At 39.8% G+C, this 19,517-nt stretch overlaps 1 protein-coding gene across 7 annotated transcripts in view; it reads left to right on the top strand.

Annotated features, from left to right (window-relative positions):
- LOC105223423 (LIM and SH3 domain protein Lasp) overlaps positions 1-19,517 on the top strand; it is a 56,640-nt gene that overhangs the window by 18,504 nt on the left and 18,619 nt on the right. For 6 of the 7 annotated variants that reach the window (XM_049457303.1, XM_049457306.1, XM_049457307.1 and 3 more), the window contains one exon: positions 17,638-17,732. In XM_049457303.1, the coding sequence (XP_049313260.1) occupies positions 17,638-17,732 (95 nt within the window). Of the gene's footprint in view, positions 1-17,191; positions 17,264-17,637; positions 17,733-19,517 lie in introns of those variants that run through there. The other variant, XM_049457305.1, reaches the window with a different exon arrangement.

Consider the following 19,517-nt stretch of genomic DNA (forward strand, 5'->3'; position numbering starts at 1 on the left):
GTGTGACAAAAACAGCACTTTTTGGCATGGCCGTCAGTTCCTTCATCGAGTTTTGTCTCTTCGATCAACTGAAAACTGGTTTCACGGACGACAATTTCAATTTGGGGAGCAAGAAAAAAACACACGGAGCCCAATTTGATGAAAACGCCTCAATACGGCCTTATTGACTGCTGTTCCTCCGGAGCAAATTCATAACACTTCTAATCATGACTATAATACTCTCCATGAATGTGGGATCGGAATTCGCACTATCGAGAATGTCCAAAGAGACTTCTTTACAGTAAAAAAGTCAGCTTTATCGGGACGAGTCGAGTAAGAACCCGTTTTATACCCAAAATATCTATCAAAATTATTCGAATGGACTCGGAAGAAAGCTCTCCTGCCATCACTCCAAAAATTGTCCTGACGATTTTCAAGCACCATGTCCTTCACTTTTTTAATATTTTCATCAGTTGAAGAGGTCGAAGGTCGTTCAGAACGAGGCATGTCTTCAACGATCTCTCGACCGTCTTTGAAGGCTTTGTACCACTCCAAGGCTTGTGTTTTTGATAAAACCGTATCGCAACGATTCCGCACACGAAATCTGGTTAGAAATCCATCGAGATGTAACATTTTCAGAAACCAACTCCATCTTTGAGTTGTCCAGTTACGATAGTTTCGCGTAAAGAACATTTTGGCCGATTAAAATGCTTCAATTCTGCATTTACAAACTCATTTTCGTTGTAAACACTCCAAAAGCAAAGCCAAAAACAATAGTAACATCAGCGCATGCCATATAAGGTCAAGTTTAATACGTGCGGCAAACGATTTATCGCCATACATGTTTAGGTTAATTCAATTTTGGATTTCCATTCAAAACGAAACAAAAACATGCAACGTTCCGCTCCAATAAATATGAGTTTATTACTGGAAAAGCGAAAATGGGCAAGCGTGGCTTGTAACTAAGGCTACACATACCTTCCTAGCTCGTCGAGACAAGGTCAAGGTAGCGGCGTACGACTCGTAATGGAAAACCACGCAGCGTTTATCAAGTTAACACGTAGCGCGTAATGAGCAATAATTCAAAAAATAAAAACCACTCATTAAATTTATTTGATAAACATGCAGCCATACGTGAAAATTCACGGAAAATGATAATTTCAAGACATTTCATCAACTTCGTCAGGTTTTTATTTCGATATGTTTCTCTAGATCTCAAATAGTTTTTCATTTGTTGTGCAAACTTGATTGTCGAACGTGTTGAATGCGTAGAATTAGCACTCTGTGCTTGCCCGCGATCGCCGATTGGCTCAATTTTCTACGTTTCCACATACATTCACACACACAAATGTTTGTACAGATCACCAAAAAAGGTAAACAATAATTGTCAACGCCGTGTTCGTAACATCAAACAACATTTTGCCTTTGTAGCAACCATTTTCACTCAATACATACTTACAATATTGATATATGGCATACATATTAATTATTCTTTATTCTGTCAGTTCAATTATTACAATTGCTTTGTTGCCACTTTTCCATATAAGTAGAGTCCATGTTATGGGCAAAACTAGTGAATGCCCATAATTCAACATTCTCTTGTTTTCGCATGCCTCCTGTGTTTGTAGGCATGTCGAAGTACTATTGCGCTCCACTAAAAATAACAAAACACTTTAATTATAGAAAAATTCCCACCGTGACGTCCATAGGCGGATCATACTAAGTCATGAAACGAAGTACGTAAAAGCGGTTGCTCATGAATCAGTGCTTTGGAAAACTTCATAACGCCCGAGAATAAACTGTAATCTACAAAAACTGAGTATCCTCTTATCTTCCTAGCAATTTGTTGTGATCTGGTGCAAAACGCTGAACTCTATGGATTTGCTTACAATCCCAAGTTAGGAAGAACCAGTGTTCATAGGCGATCTTCTTCTCTAAACACCCAAGTTATGTAGATTTCTTCTTCACTGTTCTCTTTTGTTCATCGTTTCATATGGTTGGTGTGAGGTCTAAGTAAAGATATTGAAAAGACCAAGACCTTTGAAACGTTAGTTCCGGTTACGTATCAGATAGTCCATCCGTTGAGCACAATTTTCGATGACTCGTTCGAGCATTTCGACTAGTAAGTGGTGATGTTTTCCTCCCAAGACCTGAATCGAAGTGGGATTGTCCGTAAAGACTTTAGACTTTACATATTCCCAGAGGAAAAGTATAACGGTGTGGTATCATACCATCTTCATTGCAAATCGATCAGCCCAAAACATGAAATTATCTGCTCACGGAAGTGTTCTCTTAAAAAATCCATTGGTTGAAGCGCTGTGTGGGAAGTGCGAAGCCGTCTCGTTGAAACCAAATGTGGTCGAGATCGCCAACTTCAATTTCAGGCAACCAATAGTTGGTTATCATGGCGCAATAATAGTCGCCGTTGACGGTTACGTTCTCACCGCCATCATTTTTGAAGAAATATGTACCGATTATTCCACCCGCCCACAAATCACACTTAACCGTTGTTTTTTCTGGAGGAAATGGCAGTTCTAGAATCTCTTCAGGTTACTCTTCGTCCCAAATGCGGCAATACGCAAAACACACTAAATTCACTTCCAATCGATGAAATGTTATGAAATTCTCACTGGACAATCGATAAAGAGAGCAGATTCTAACGTACTAGTCGAAATATAGATCTGGTGGCGCTAGATTCAAAAAGTCCTGTTTACTTTGGAACATACCTTGTAGTACTGAACGAAAATAACATGACAGCTTGATCAGTAATAAAAAGGCTATTGAAAAAAGCACCTCTATTTGGATCACCCGTTCAATTTTTAGTTGACTTCTTGAGCTTAGTTTGAAGAATTCCCTGATTTCTTTTTGAATTGAATTGTGTAATTGTATTCGTTTATAGAAAAGGCCAGCTTTATGTTGCAACGTAATAACACACTGTGTGCATATGTAAACATTTTTTATGAGACGACCTCGACATAGATAGCTCCTCCAGCTGCGCCATGTTCTGTTCATCTGTTCGTAAAAAAAATAGAAACATTTTCCAAAGTAAAGCAAACACATAATTATTCCGCAAGTGTCTTTATTCAAACATATCTATTAACTCCTTATTAAGAGAGCTTCGTGCGAACACAAACAAGTTGTGACACAATTCGCCAAAGCAGCACGGATTTGGCTTGACAGTTGTGCTGCTCTTGCTAAATGCTCTTGATTTCTCGCCGCCTGCTGCTGCCGTTCTAAGCTTCAGAATGCACACGTCATCTGAAGAAACATGCTCACATACTCACACACTGGCTTGGAATGCGGTGGACCATCTGTTGCTTCACTTTTATGTAATTCGAAACGCGTTATATGGCAACACGAGAAGTGGCAGTTGCCTTCGCTAACGTCACAGCAGCTGAGTGTGTGTGTGTTTGTGTGCATATCTGCAATTAAAATGTTAAAACTGAAATGCTCCGCTGAAGCAAAGTTATTGGTGTTGTTCTTTCTTCTATTTGCTTTAAAGTGTAAACACTTGCGCGGCTTTTGCTTCGGGCTGGATGAAACGTGCTAATGTCGCACATTTTGCAAGCGCAAACTCCCCCCCTCCACCTTCTGCTCCAGCATGGTTGCGCGGTGGGAGGAGATGAGTTGAAGCAGTCGGTGTGTTGTTTACTTTAGCATGAAATGAGATATTTAAGCAGCTGCTCAGTACACGCCCGATAAGCGCGAACGGTGTGAGGTGTGTATCAGAATTTGCCGAATACTTCTGAATTGCAATATTTACCCAGTCGACGTCGTCACCGTTCACATGTGGCCATTAGGCGCTCACTTCGGCCAATTACACGTTCGTGTGCTCATAAAGAGCTTTGTCTTTTCGGTTTCAATACTTGACTTTTAGTTATTATTTCGTGTTTTGTTTTTGTTTTTCCAACCTTTCACGTTTGCTTTTTTCGCCGCTCACCTGAACTGTTGACGAGTTGCCCGACTAGTTTTTTCGTGTTCTCCTCCGCTCTTTCTAGTACCCTAACTCGCTCGAGCCGGTTCGTTACACCGCGTGAATTTTATTTCTTTTTTTTTTTTTGTTTTTATAAGCTCGGGTGTGAGGCGAGTGCGAGTTTATCATAAATTGTAATTGTTATTGACTTTATTTGTTGCTTCCAGTGTATCATTATTGCCATTGGCGTGCTATTAAAATGATCACATGAAATGAGTCACTCGTTGTTGGCGGCCTGACGTGCGATTTTATTTACGTTTGCGATTTCTTTCGTCTTGCTTTAATTACAGTATGGGCAATTGCATGGATTTGAATTCGCCACTCGTATTGTGTTCGCTACAGAATTGCTTAGTCAATTTTTATGCATGCATGTGTGTGTGTGTGTGTATGCATGAAAGCGGTAAATGAATGGGACTGGCGAGCATTAAATTACAGTTGACATCGCATCATTCATTTACAGTGGTGGGCGGACAAATGCGAACATCCAAGATTTATTGCGCTGAATTTCAGCAACAATTGTTTCATGTTTCAATCTGCATTAGATGGGCACTGGAAATTTAGCGTCCGTTAATAAAAATCGCTTTTTAATGCCACTTGCCGCGGCTCCACTCATAGATGTCATAGTTATCTCAACCATCTCAATTTGTATTTGACAGCAAAAATATAAAATGACAGCCAAATACTGGACTGGCGGATGGTTAGTGTGGATCTCAACTCGTTAAAGCTACATACAAAATTCAAATTAGGAAAATATATGGCTTGCAGTTGGGTAAATTCATAATTGTCTGAGAAGGAGAGGGGCAATCTTTCGAATCACGCAAACTATTGGCCTCCTTGTGTCATGTCTCGATTCGAAGCTGGATTGTCCGCATAGCCTTTAGACATATCGTCAAAGGAAAAAGTCGTAACAGTGTGATATCACAGGATTTAGGTGGCCAATCGACCGGCCCAAAATGTGAAATGACCTGTTCACCATAGTGTTCTCTCAATAAATCCATTTATTGATGCGATGTGTGGTAAGGGCGTCGTCCTGAAACCAAATCTCTTCGAGATCACAAGCTTCAATTTCAGACATGAAATAGTAGGCTCCATAACAGTCTCCATTTTTTTGAAGAAATATGGACCGATGATTCCACAGGCCCACAAAACCACACCAAACTGTTTTTTTTTCTGAATGAAATGGCAGCTCTTGAATCTCTTCAAGTTGCTTTTCGTCTCAAATGCGTCAATTTTGCTTGTTTACATACCTATTGAGCCAGAAATGGGCCTCATTGCTAAACAAAATTTGGCTCGAAACTTTTAGGAGATTTGCAAGAGCCCATAGAGCGAAGTGATATCGCTTGGGAAGGCCGACCACCTTCAGTTCTTGCACAAGCTGTATTTTGTACGGTTTCCATTTAAGATCTCGACGTAAAATGCGTAAATTGCTGCTATATTTTTTCACTGAGTGCTGAACGTGGGCTATTCGGTTGAATATTATCCAATTAGGAGTGCTGGGTCTCAAGATGGCTGATGGTATTGCGAATAGTAAGTTCAGTAGGCAGAAGACCCCCTTAGTTGACCGTAGGTTGAGCCTTTCCATGAAGAAACGCCAAAAAATACAAAAAAATGCTATTGAAAAAAGTACCTCTACTTGGAACACCCGTTATGAGGGTTAAATTCTTGCATATTTGAGATTAAGACGATAGACGCTTTCTAATTGAGATACTTGCTCACTATTCTCATGGAAAATATAAACCTAAACTTAATATTATGATGACGATTTTTTCAAGTGAAGACTGACACATTCCCCGAGAATGTTGTCGGTAGTAGACACGTATAAATAATATGAATAATAGGCTTTGAGGTGCGGCTTTGTTTTTACTCACCGCTAAAATTGAAGTATGACATGGCAATTGTAATGACACGATCTTGACTCAATACATATAATTGACAATTGACTAGCGAATGGAGTAAATTATTTCTACCTTCTCCCATAGAATAGAATCAGCGCTAAGTGAGAAAGTACATAGCTGTTTAACATACCGTTATTATTTGTTGTTTTTACCTATTCAATCTTGTTTCCTCAACACATGTAAGAAATCCCGAAACACTCTGCAAATAAATCATTTTGCGCTCGGATTGTAAAATTGTAAATTAGATGAAAAACTTGGCGCCAAATGCTGTTGAATCTTCCTAATAAATATTTCAGTTGCCGCGTTGCGTCGTATACGAAGCTGCAACACACACCGATTTGTTGTTGCACTACTTTTCACTCAGCCAGCCGCAATGAAAACTGACAGTTGCATTACAAATCATACCGAAATGGAAAATAAAATAACGAAGTGTTCTGGAAAGTGTTTTGTTTGTAACTTCGTTGTTTTCCTTATTGTTTTTGTAGATTTGTTGAGTGGTGCTGAGCTGAAATGCGCTCACTGCTTTTGATTGCTTAAACAGCAAACTTCCGCAATTGTAATCGTGCCAACACATAGCCCCCATACACACACACACACACACACATTTACAGAGTGCTATCAATTACACCTTCTCTGTTTGCAGCATTGAGTGTTGCATTGACTGAAAGATCATCCCTGCAGTGAAGTCAAGTAGCTGTAACCACATGCAAACTAGTCGCAATATATTTTTCTAAGGCGACTATTACTCCTGCTACGAAGTTTGTAAAACCTAGAAGGAAACGTTGGTGTCGGAACCGACGATATCGGTAGCTGCCATACCAACTGACGAAAGAACTGACTGACGGAACGTTTGTAATCTTAAGCTTACCGATCCAATCGGGATTAGATCTCCGAAAAAACAAACCTTGGTCGGATAAAAATCGGATAATTTCCGGTAACGTAGAACCGGCTGTCATTGGATCGTTTTATTTCTGTATTCGGTTCCGTGTAACCGAAGTTAACGTATTTTCTTGTTTCCATATGACGTCGAAGTAGCATAAAATACTCTATAAATCATTTTATAAATGGTACAATCCATGTCTTTTTCGGACTAGTTCATTTTTCCTCCGGAAAATCACTATTTTTCCGACATGTACGATATTTCACAGCCGGGAATACACACAACCCCACACATATGCATGATCACTGGTCATTTTACCGTCTTTTCATAATTATGTCTTGCAGCGCTGCTTGTTTATGCTTCGAAAGCACTTTATTATGTAAACATGGCGAGATCAGCCCATCGTCGCTTGTTGGCGAGTGAAGGGCGCCGTTCAATTTGTCCTCGGACTTTCCATTTCGAGCGTGTTAAGTAGTTTTGTGCCAACACATAAATGCATCGACATAACTGTAATGGTGCTACCACCCACCCGTTCACCCCAAGCACCGCCTGCAGCTCCAGTTCAGTTGCAGTGTCTACCATCGTACTTCAGACGTAAACCTCCTTGGCTCGAGACAAATTCAAATGCACGGCGTGTACTGCAGTTGGACACAAAACGTCGTCGGCAAATTAAGATATTTTCTGGTGTTTAAGTAAGAGCCGTTACGTTGGCATTCACGTTGGACACCCAACACCTCCTCCCTGTGGCGCACAATGATTTGGTCGTCAGTCAACGAGTTTGTAAGCGAGCGAGTGCTGGCTTCGCTATATTGCTGCTGCAACGGCTCAAATTGCTGCCGTTCAAAATGGTAATTTTGTGGTGTTTAGTGTCGATGACAACGAAATTACCGCGCGTAATGAGCTTCGGTGATGGCGACGTTCGCTGACCAACCCACATTTGGAAACGAATGGTTATGATGCAAAAGAGAAATTGACGTTGTTGTATTTTCCAAATCATAAAGGCTTAAATATCGCCAAGGTGAGGGGTTGACGCCGCCAATTTTGTATTAAGCGATTTAAGCGGATTTGGTTGATATGCGTGAATGCTCGTAAAGCGATTCGTTGATTGCGGTTTCGGCTTGCTTCGTCTATAAAATCGTGATATACGACGAATATTGTATATGAACCTGAAACTAAGGAACGTGGGTCTCACAACAAAAAATTATGCCGCAGATTGATTTTTGACGTGGGTTTTTCGGCTTCGGCTCACCTTTAATTGATCGTCTGTTTCCGGGTCGTAAGCATAGATCTAGGACTCATCGAACGAGACGTATCTAAGACTCAATGTAGAATAAAAGGAGTAATTTAGGAGCCAATTGTACTTTCATTACTTAAATAATCTTTCAAAATGGTTTTCACTGATCCTTCCGATATTCCAATGATGCCAGTAAGATCTCTGACTGTTAAACATCGGTTCTCAAACACCAATTGTAGTACTCGCCGAGGGAAGCAGAGGAGTAGGAGGTCCTCCACTCCGTTAAAAAGATCAGAAGGTGGAGAATGACCTGACTACACTTGGAATCTCCAAGGCATTACAAAAAAACTAATTTATTACGGTACAAAGTGTTTACCCAGTATTTCTAGTATTTTTTTTTATTGAAAATCGGGCATTCGTCTCCAAATATAAGAAATCATTTGCAATAAAAATGCATTCACAATCGCGCGTTGTTGGCGTTTGTGGCCAACGGCATTCCGTAAATCACACGCGCACATACACACACACTCACAACATGTAATGCCATAAAATGTTGAACGTGAAATCAATTAAATTGTACAGCAACCACTACACAATTACAACAAGCATTATGGAGAGAGGAAAAATGGAAAATGACAATTACAAATGTCATTCAAACGAAATACAACAAAACTTAATACGCGTCGCTGTGTTGAATACTTAAATGACTGCATTCCAGGTGCCGTCATTCCAACGACGTTTTCATGCCGCAGCGGCGTGTAGACCAACGACAAACGAACAGTGACACTATGGCGCATGCGTGCCAACGGCCAACGGCTGTGAGGCGCTTGGCGAAGTGACAACCGCATAGGCGAGGGAGGGGGGCGGTCGCACGCTGTTTATACAACGGTCGGTCGATGACGAGTTTTTTCGAAAGCAAAAGTGATCGTAAAATGCCACAGCGGATTACAGCGCCACACAATGGGAGAGGAGCAGTGGTCGTGGAAGAAGAAGACGAGGAAGAAGAGCTCAGCAAGACTGGGCGGCACAAAATTAGATAAAATATGATTACAACTTTCATTATGCGGCAGGCGCGGGGCATTAGTCGGGGCTCACACACACATGCATATGTATGTATGTAAATGCTTTATGGCATAAAGCAGTGAAAAGCGGCACAGGTGTAATGACAGAAAGCTGGTTGTCTCTGCGTGTGTGTGTGAGCTGATAATAAAACGAAATTTTATGACGACTTCGGTCAATAGCTCTGTCAGTGATTGATAATGCTTTATAACGGTGCATTTGTTTAAGCGAATAAATGCCGTTGAGGCGATAGCACAAAGTGGAGAAAATATTTTTGAACAGTCGCACTAAAATGCTTGGAAGCTCTTGAAATTATCATAGCTTTGATTTTAAAAAGAAAAGAAAACTATTTTGGCTGCTTTTAATTGCATAAGAGAAGCTACTTTCGCCACTAACCATTAGCAGTTGCGGTGAAACTTTTCAAAGCGTTCCGCTTCGAGCTGCATTTTACTTCCGAAAGGTTGTAGATAAGTTCTACTTCCTCTAGTGCATACATACTTACATACATCCATCGTTGACGCCTTGGGCACTTCTGCATTCTTACCAATTCCAATCGCTAACCTCAAACGTCAGCCTCTATCTTCAGCTGGCTGGCTTAGCTATGCCGCCTCAACCAGAATTGCCGAATGGCACGCATAAGTAAGCAGCTGTTTCTTGCTGTCGCTGCAGCGCGGCCAGCACACCCACTTTTGCAGTTCGTCGCCCAAGGCTAGGCACATTCTTCGCATGCACCAAAATGCGCCAAGTTAATCGTGTGTTAACCTTCGATTAAACATTTAAGCTCCCAGCCAGTTGCCGCAGCCATTTGGCTTTATTCTCGTCTATCACGTGGCAATGACGGTATTCACGATGCAAACAACGCGTGCGAAGAACACGGAGGTAGTTTCTTTTAAGTTTTTTAAAGTAGGCGGAAGCATCAAAAGCCGGAGTGCGGAACTTTAATCCGCCAAACTTAACCTATTCCCAACTAATGTCTCTCTCCAACAGAACCACCGGATTAGGTATTTATTCATGTGAGAGAAGATGATATTTGATTCTTTACAATACAATACTTTTGAGGTTCTTTTCTGTTGTTCGTGGGCTGCTTAAGAGGTCCCGTCGAAGTTAAGGACTACAAACAGCACTTCGTAGTAGTGAACGAAGGCAAGACGAAATCTATCTGGTCATCAAACAAACAGTCGTCGTAGTCGTGCCTTCGAAGACGTAGATAATTTCGACTATCTTGGAACCAGTATTAACAGAAACAACAATGTCAGCCTCGAAATCCGACGTAGAATAACTCTTGCTAACAGGTGCTACTTCGAACTGAGTAGGCAATGGAGAAGTAAAGTCCTCTTTCGACGAACAAAGACGAAATTCTATAAGTAACTCATTATTTCTGTTTCGCTATATGGTGCAGAGGCATGAACGATTACAACATCTTATGAGTCGACGTTACGAGTTTTCGAGAGAAAGATTTTGCGGAAGATTTGTGGTGTTGCGCGTTGCCACGGCGATTACCGCATTCGATGGAACGATGAGCTGTATGAGATATACGACGACATTGACATATTTCAGCAATGAGACAGTGGCTAAGCCGGCTAGGTCATGTGGTCCGAAAGGATGAAAAGACTCCACCTCTGAAAGTACTCGACGCAGTACCCGCCGGGGGAAGCAGAAGAAGAGGAAGACCACTCCGTTGGAAACACCATGTGGAGAAGGACCTGGCTTCGCTTAGAATCTCCAATTGCCGCCGCATTGCAAAAAGAAAAGGATATTGCAGCGTTGAAAAACTTTTTGAGCTTAGAAGTTACTTAGGCTTCTCTCGAATAATTAGGCTACCATTTTGTGGCATCTCAACATCAATTACTTTGGAAACAGAACTTTCTATACTATTGCTTTCCTTAATATCGAACATCTTAATTTCAAGTCAGTCTTTTTGGAAGTCTGATGGAATGAGAAGTTTCGTATTAAAAATTCCACTTTCTTCCGAGAAAAATTTGTACCAAGCTGTGAAGTCAACCGCAAAAAATGTTATTGTTGTTGTTAAGTGAACACCCTTGGTGAAGTAAGCGCGCGTTGGCAGACGCAGACTGAGTCGTAGCGAGAATGCAGTTGCCCGTCCAGTTGAGCTTAATAACTTATAAGTGCAACGTTGCTGCTTGATGCCGTCGTTGCTGCATGCCACATACTGCATCGCATTGTAATGATGTGTGAATTTGTTAGTTGTCTTATTCACTTTGCAGAACATCTTTTTTCAGCACGTCAGCAAGCGTTCGTACATTGCAGCGACTCCGTTTGCCCACATACGAACAGACACACATTCACACATATGTATATGCATATAACTGTGTGTAACGCGTGTTGCTAACTTTTTTCTACTGCCGTCGATGGCATCACGCCCATCTGCATCGGCTCCAACGCTGTTTGCCTCGTTCGTTTTGTGCGATTTGATCATTTTGGCGTGGCAGCAAAGGCGCGCGTCTGCGCATTGCGCCATAACAATTTATTCACGTATTTTGACATGTTGGCGATGGAGCTCGAATGCATGTTTGCCCATATGAGTGTGCGTGTGTGTGTGTGTAGCTGTGTGCGTGTTTGCAAAAGTGTCAAACGAACGCACACGCATTGCCTAGCCTAGTCCACTTTTCGGGATGATAGCCTTGATAAAACACATAAATTAGAAGCAAAAGTCAACAAAACGGGAAAAAAGCGCACATGGAGGGACTAACTGCATATCAAGCAGACATCTTCTTTTCAACAACGATGCATGTTTATATCACGTGGTATTTGAAGCCCAGTACACACTTTCAACGAGTTTTTTCAGGTTCACTGTAAATGGATGGTGGTGCCTACAAATGAGGAAGGTGAACTCCTCGATAGTAAATAAAATCAAGCCCGACCGATGTGAGGCAGCAATAAGGTTTCACCTCATTCCATGTACCATGTTCGAATTTGAACCGATTGTTAAGCTATGGATTTTTAAAAAACTTACAATTGTGGAAATTGAGGGAACTATTTGAAATTTATTTAAAAGATTATTTAACCGTCTTAACCTTTAATTTTGTTTTAACCCTTCTATAGTGATGAAAGTTCTTATATGTATGTAACTATGAACTGAAAAGAAATCTGTGAAAAAATTAAAAATTTCAAAATCTCTTGTAAACATATTCTTAAATAGTTAAACTTTGAGAATATGAGACACAAGTAAGGAAAGGCTAAGCTTGGATGAAACTGAACAGTCCTTCAGGTGCCGGCAAAACTTTATATTAAGTGTAGACTTTAGTATCGACCAGAAAACGTTATATTAACATGCCAGATACTAAAATAATGTTCCTGGGGTTTCAAGAAGTACCTCATATTCGAAAATCCTCATATTAGCTTTATGATGACTAGTTCAAGTTTTCGGCCAACTTTACCCATTTTAGGCAAAAGAATAAAATATACTCTCTCATTTTCATTGAGATAACTCTCATATATGCCGATATATGCGGTATAAAGTCAAGCCGAAGTTCGAAAATCTTTATAATATTAGGTATATGGGGGCTCAGGGAAGTATTGACCCAATTCAACCCATTTTTGACATACAAACATATCAAGATAAGGATTATCCCTTAATTTCAGTTATATATATATCGCACATTGACCGATATTTTCGTTTTCGATCAAAAATCAACTATAACTAGGGTCTACATATTCGGTACTCAGGGGCTTGAACAGTTTTTATTGGATTTGGACAATTTTTGGCATATACAAATTTGACAATATACCTTCACGAAATTTGGTATAGATTATTTTCTAAGGCAGCAATATAATCTCCGAAGAAATTGTTCAGATCGGATTACTATAGCATATAGCTGCCATACAAACTTAGCACATAGTTACTAAAAGAAATGCACCTGTGAAGGGTATATTAGCTTCGATGCAGCAGAAGTTAACGTTTTTTATTTGTTTTTACTACAGTTACAGCTTCTATCGACGGACGGACAGATAGTCATCCAGATTTCAACTTTTTTCGTAATCCTGATCATTTATATATATATAACCCTAATCTATCTCGCTTAGTTTTAGATGATACGTATAACCGTTAGGCTAACAAAACTATTCTACTTTGTAGCAACAGGTTGCAAGAGTATGAAAACGATTTTCTTTTATTTCCTGACTAGAATACCCATTAAGCTTTAAAGGCGAAAACTCTTATCAAGCAGTTTCTGTTGACTGTAGAAGTGCTAAGTTTAAAATGGACCACTTAGTTTTGTTTTTAATGTGAGAATTAAAGACTCTAATATTGCTGCAGTGTTGCCAGCTTGAACATGAAAAGCTCAAACCACATATGATGTTAAAGAGCCCGCTGCGCGTAAGTTTTCGCTCGCAACCGCAGTAGCACCCAGCGGCCCCTTTATCCATATTTGCTTCCAACAGCCGGACGTGCGAATCAACATTTGAATGCCCGTGCGAATGGATGCGGCGTACCCCGAAAAGTAATGGCACTCATACGTGCAAATGTATGGGTGTGTGTGCATACGCGGACCGCTGCCGTGCCGGTCAGATGCTGATGAGCGGTCAACCGGGAAAGTGCGTAATTTTCAACCTCAACACCCCGGTTGTTTGTTTGCACGCGCCGCGAAATGGTGCGTCAGTACACTTTGCTCCGTTTCAACTAGGCATCCGCATACACATACATACATGCAAAGGTGTGTGATATATGAGTACAACCATGTTCGCCGCTGATGCTGAATTTCGCTTTGAGCTTTTTCGCGGTGGTTTTGGATTGCATTTGTTTTTCTCCTATTTGCATGTTTGTTTTTGCTCTTCTGCGCGCACACATACACACACACATAGGAACACCACGTATAAATGTGGATTTTTCGTTTTGTTGCTGCAAAATACTTCAGCGGATAAGCGCTTAAACGTGTGATTGACGGACACATGCGGTAAGCAGTAGCCGGTAGCCGGGCACATCCAAATGCAGTTCATCCGTCAAAGTTTGTTATGTCGCTGCAATGCCGTAATCCGGGGCTGAGCCCGTCCGTTGTCCGTGCAACCACGGAGAAGCGCCGCCAAGTGACATTTTCCGCAAGTAAATGCTTTCTATGTGTGCATATATGCAAAAGTAAATATTTACTACACATACATATGCACATAAGCGCATGCAGCGCTTCTGTTTGCTACTCGTCAGCGTCCATCCGTTGTCAAATTAATTTGAATGCATTGCATTTCCGCGCAGCTGCGTACGCGCCAAGATACTCGCATTAATAAGCTGGACTGCCGAGTGTGTGTGCGCGTGTGTGTTTTGGGGCGATGCTCGCTGTCTCGCAATTAAAGCTGTACAGATGTAGCGGTAATTACTTAATGAAGCTATTTATCATTTCTTTTGTGTTTTCATTCCTTAATTTATCTGTATTTTCGCGGTTCTTCTTCGTGTTTACTCCATTTGTTTGCTGCTTAATTATGTTGCGCGGCTGCCGAAGCAAAGAAGACCGTCGAAAATTCCTCATTTGGTACGAAAGACTATTTAACTAGCATAATCGCAGTATGCAACGAGATAACGGTAGTAATCAGCGCTGATCTCCCACAGCGAACTCAGAGCTCCAAATTACGCGCGCTTCCAAGACAGTCGAGGCTACACAACCGGAGCGATCCTGAATTTATACATACATATGTTTCTTTGCTTGGACAGGCAGCTCAGCAATATCTTCGAAAATGTGGAGACTGAATATGAAACAAGACTGTAAGACTTGTTCTTATGAACTTATCTAGAGGAAGCCTGGCTTTTACGGCTTGATACAACTTTGTTTCACAAGTTTGATCTATGTATGTAGAAAAATGTGCACTAACAACGGTTTTACACTTTCAAGACTAAAATGCTTTGAAAAAAAAAAAAATATTTTTCGGGTTTCAAACAAACCTACCTAGATCGTAGATCACTCCAAGACGAATTTCGAAAAGGTCGTCCGAAATCAGCTCGTGTTCCAGAGACTATTGATGTTGTGCAAACTGGTATTGCAAGATCGTCATGTGACCTATCATGGGATTGAGGCAAGTGACTGTAAAAATTTGTTCACGTTGAATTCCACACAATTTATCAATCGTTCAAAGAATGCTCGTGTCGATTAGTCGGGAGAAATGTTAGAAAATATGATAACGGTACTTCGCTACATGTATATGATATTGTGTCAGGTAATGAATCGTGAATTTATACGCATGAGCCTGAAAGTAAACAGTAGTTGACTGTATGGGTGTTTCAAGACGAGCCGAAATAAACAAAAGTGGTTCGCGGACGAAAACAGTAAATTCTGAGTGGTACACAACCATTTAGTTGTCTTTCAAGAAATCTGGAAAACCATTCGCCAAAGACGGAGCACCCTTCATCAAGACAATGCGAGCTCTCACACATCGACTGAAACAACTGTTTTTGGCCACTCAAAACATCGATAGTATCCTACGTATAATCGGTACTTAGGACCGAATGAATTCTTTTTATTCCCGTATATAAAATATAAAGTAATAGATCAACGTCTTTCGATCTCTTAAGGGGTCAGTAGGGTAATCTGGCTTGTTTTTTTGACATTTTTTTTCATAGAAATTTTTATTTTGCAATAGAACTTTTTTCTCATATCATGAGGTATATCGTGGAGTGTACAAAAAATTTTTTTCGGAATTTTTCGATGGCATCTGTCGGAGAAATCTCTGGGTGAATGAGATGCATTTTTCACTGGCGGGCACGATTTGTCATGTTTGAATCAACTGAAACACAAAAACGCAATTTATTCTTAAAAAGTACGGGAATGGTTATCGTCCCTACTAGAATCATGAAAAAATGTTGATGAATAAAAAAGTAATTAACGTGTTTTTTTTGGTTCAAACGCATGCAAAAGTGTGTAGATCTTTATGGAGAATATATATATGTACATATACAGTGGCCATACCCTTTAATTTACCCATAAAAGAAGATATTGTCCATACAATAACCTACGATCGATAAAATTAAAAAAAAAAAAATTTATTTTGATTGGATCATTTGTCATCGAGTAATTCCCTCGGCCAGCAAGGGGTAGAATTTGAGATTTCAGGATAGCCTTGTCAGAAGTAGTGCTATAATACTCAGCTTGAAGCGATGTTATGGACTTTGAATGAGTTTCCTTCAAATGAAAAGATATTTGAAGTTCAAGCGACAATTGCCACCAGCCATTGAGTTTGATGGGTGCTCAACTAGTAGAAGCAAAGCTACAAGGTCTGACCAAAGATTTAAATCTGGTACCACGGGGAGCAGTTAGACCTTGGAGTTCGCTTCAATCAGTTCATTGGGTTTAATCCTTTGGGAAGATTCGTCGTGGCTGTGTTTTAAACCTAAAGGCAGATGAAATTGAAAATTCAGCTTAGTGTGGAGTCACACTACGGCCGTGTGCCGAACCCACAGCACTGCAGAGGTTTTAGGTCGGCCTCAAACCTGAGCAAAAAAAAACCGGTGTCCCTGCCAGCTGACCAATTGAAACCAAATTACACTTGCATGTGTTTATGAATGGCATTACGATTTTGAAGGCCTAGTAGTGGAAACTTTTTAACAATATTTTCGATGTCAGTGTAATAGTGATTCAAGCAGCATTTATATTCATAATTTGTACGGTTTTGGGAATAACACATAGGTGGGGAAAAACTTTTAAAGTGACCGTCAACGCACCGTGTGTAAATTATTAAAATCTATCAAAATTTGTACGTAACAAATGTGATAGTGTGGCACTAAAGAGTATTTGATAGTTGTTGTGGTGATTTTGTATTACAAACTCATTGGGTAAACATACATACATACATATTTACTTACATACAATTTGTATTGTAGCTGTAAATATTCTTATCAACTATTTTGCTCAATAATAATCTATCATAACTAGTTGCTGTCAGCAGTTAGTCAGTCACGGGGGAAATTCCTATATTCAACGCATTTGAATTAACCTAAACACATACCCACACAGTTACATATGCATTTGCTCATGTACATACATACATATGTATAATACATGCATACAGTTGTGCATGTGTTAGGTTGCATAAATTTACACCGAATGACTTCTATTTTGTGTGAGCTTGCGCCAGCCACGTCGCTATGTTGTGAAACTCCGCAGTTAGCCATTTGCGCACAGGTATTTCGTTGTAAAATGTTTATGATTTTCTGCATTCCAGCCGCTGCAACGTACACTTCGATATAAATGAGTATGTGTGTGTGTAAATTGCTTAGTCATGTTGTATTTGTAGTGTGCACGAGGGTGAGTAAGCAAGTTCTCTGGCTCATAATGTTCGCATGCACTTCTTGTACCGGCTTTTAGATTTGCTCAAATAACGGTTCATTGCAACAGCAAACAGAATAGATTGGTCACAAAGTAAAAGTACTAAATTGGCCAAATAAAACTCCCGGATAATTTGCATTAAAATAACTTCGAATATTCTACTTCTGTGTGATGGGAGTAAATTTGGGTTCATTCTACTTAAGCTCATCTGTTTTTTTATTATTTTATACTTTTATGCATTTTTATACTTCATAAACTGTAGTTTTATTTATAATATTATAATTTTTAATTAAGTAATTACCAATTTTCTTTAAACTCAATATTAATTTATTGAAATTTCTCCATTTTTTCAGACATGGCACAAGACATGCTTCAAGTGCACAGAATGTGGCATGGCATTGAATATGAAAACATACAAAGGCTTCAACAAACTGCCATACTGTGAAGCGTAAGTACAAATCATAACGGTAATACGAGTATATATCATGTATAAATTTTATACAAAATCTAACAGCTCATTACTCGCTAATATCTAGTAATGTCTAATAATGGAACGAAAATGCCAGTATCAACCCCATTTTTTCGTTTAATAAACAAAGAATATCTCACTACAATTAAGTTTCACAAAGATAAAGAGTTTATGAAGCAATTAAGAGTAGATAATTACGTAATCGTGAACATGAAATACATTTACAGCACGTCGCTTGCCATTGACACAGTTGCAAAAGATGATAAGCCATATACGGAAGCCTTTAGGGTGTGGACAGAAAAAAAATTAATACAAAAATGCAACGGGATGATTTTGTGACTCGCAAAATATTCTAGGGGGTACACCAACCCCTTTTTTTATTATATTAAAAACTTTAATTCCGAATTAAAAATTTGTTATGAAAATAGTAACCAGAAAGTTTTGAAAATTTCGAAACAAAGTGTTAAAATTCCTTAGAAAACTGCAACTGCAAAAACTCTTGAAAAATAATATAAAAAAATATTCAAAAAAACTGTACCACCCTAAAGTGCATGTTTATTGAATACTTCTGAGTAAAACTACTTGACACACTGACCGATAATTTAATAGGACTGTGAAATGCAATAAAAGCATTTACCCTGACTACTTCAGAAAACACTAGCCATTATTAGAAGTTATTTTATTAAAACGTTCAAAGCGTAATTCTAGAAATTTTCTTACTAAATAACGGGTGTTTCAATAAGAGCGCTTCAAAATATTCTTTATTCCTCTGAAAGTACATTTGATGGCATTATGTATGGAACTCGATTTCTTTTGCAAGTCCAGACGCTGAAGCCGATTTTCGACGGTTTTCAAGCATAAATCGGCCGATCATGCTGCAATTTCACGTTCGATATTCGTACGAATTCAACAATCGCTAGCTTGTTGGCATAGACTATAGACTTGGCGTAGGCCCACAGGAGATAGTCTAACAGCGTCAAATAACGCAATTGGCTGGGCCATTTCGTAGATAAGACGTTCACCAAACTTGGTTTTCAATAAATCGATTGTGACATTCGCTGTGTGTCTTGTGGCACCGTCCTGTTGGAACCATATATTGTCCAAGTCCATATCATCCAATTCGGGCCAAAAATAGTCGGTTACCGTTGAGCGGTAGCGATTCCCATTCACAATAACGTGCCGGTCTTGATCATCACGGAAGAAGTACGGCCCAATGTTACCGCCGACCCACAAACCGCTCCAAACCGTAATTTTTTCGGGATTCAATGGTGACTCATAGAGAACGTATAGATTGCTGCCTGACCAATAACGCATATTTTGATTATTGACGAAGCCATTCAGCCAGAAATGAGCCTCATCGCTGAAGATGATTTTTCGATGAAAATCCGGATCATTTTCAAGTTATTGCTTAGCCCAATTCACGAACAAACGACGAATCTGGTGGTCAAACATTTCAATTTTTGCGTCAACTTGATCTTGTAAGGATGTGGGCCAAGATCTTTTCACAAAATTCGCCACAACGAGGTCACAGAAATGCCCAACGCTTGAGAACGACTTGTTAGAGACTGATTTGGGTCTTCCTAAATTAATGAGCTAGCGGCAGCAATATTCTCGGCAATGGACACTATTTTTTGTCTTAGCACGGGAAAATTTTGTACTGTGCCTATGGATCGAAATTTTTCCACTAGACGCTCAACTGTTGATCTGACAAGACGGCAACCATAAATTGAACGCAACAGTCTTAAAGTTGAAACCGCTGACTCC

The sequence above is a fragment of the Bactrocera dorsalis genome, chromosome 5 (assembly GCF_023373825.1).
Source record: "Bactrocera dorsalis isolate Fly_Bdor chromosome 5, ASM2337382v1, whole genome shotgun sequence".
Taxonomy (NCBI): Eukaryota; Metazoa; Arthropoda; class Insecta; order Diptera; family Tephritidae; genus Bactrocera; species Bactrocera dorsalis.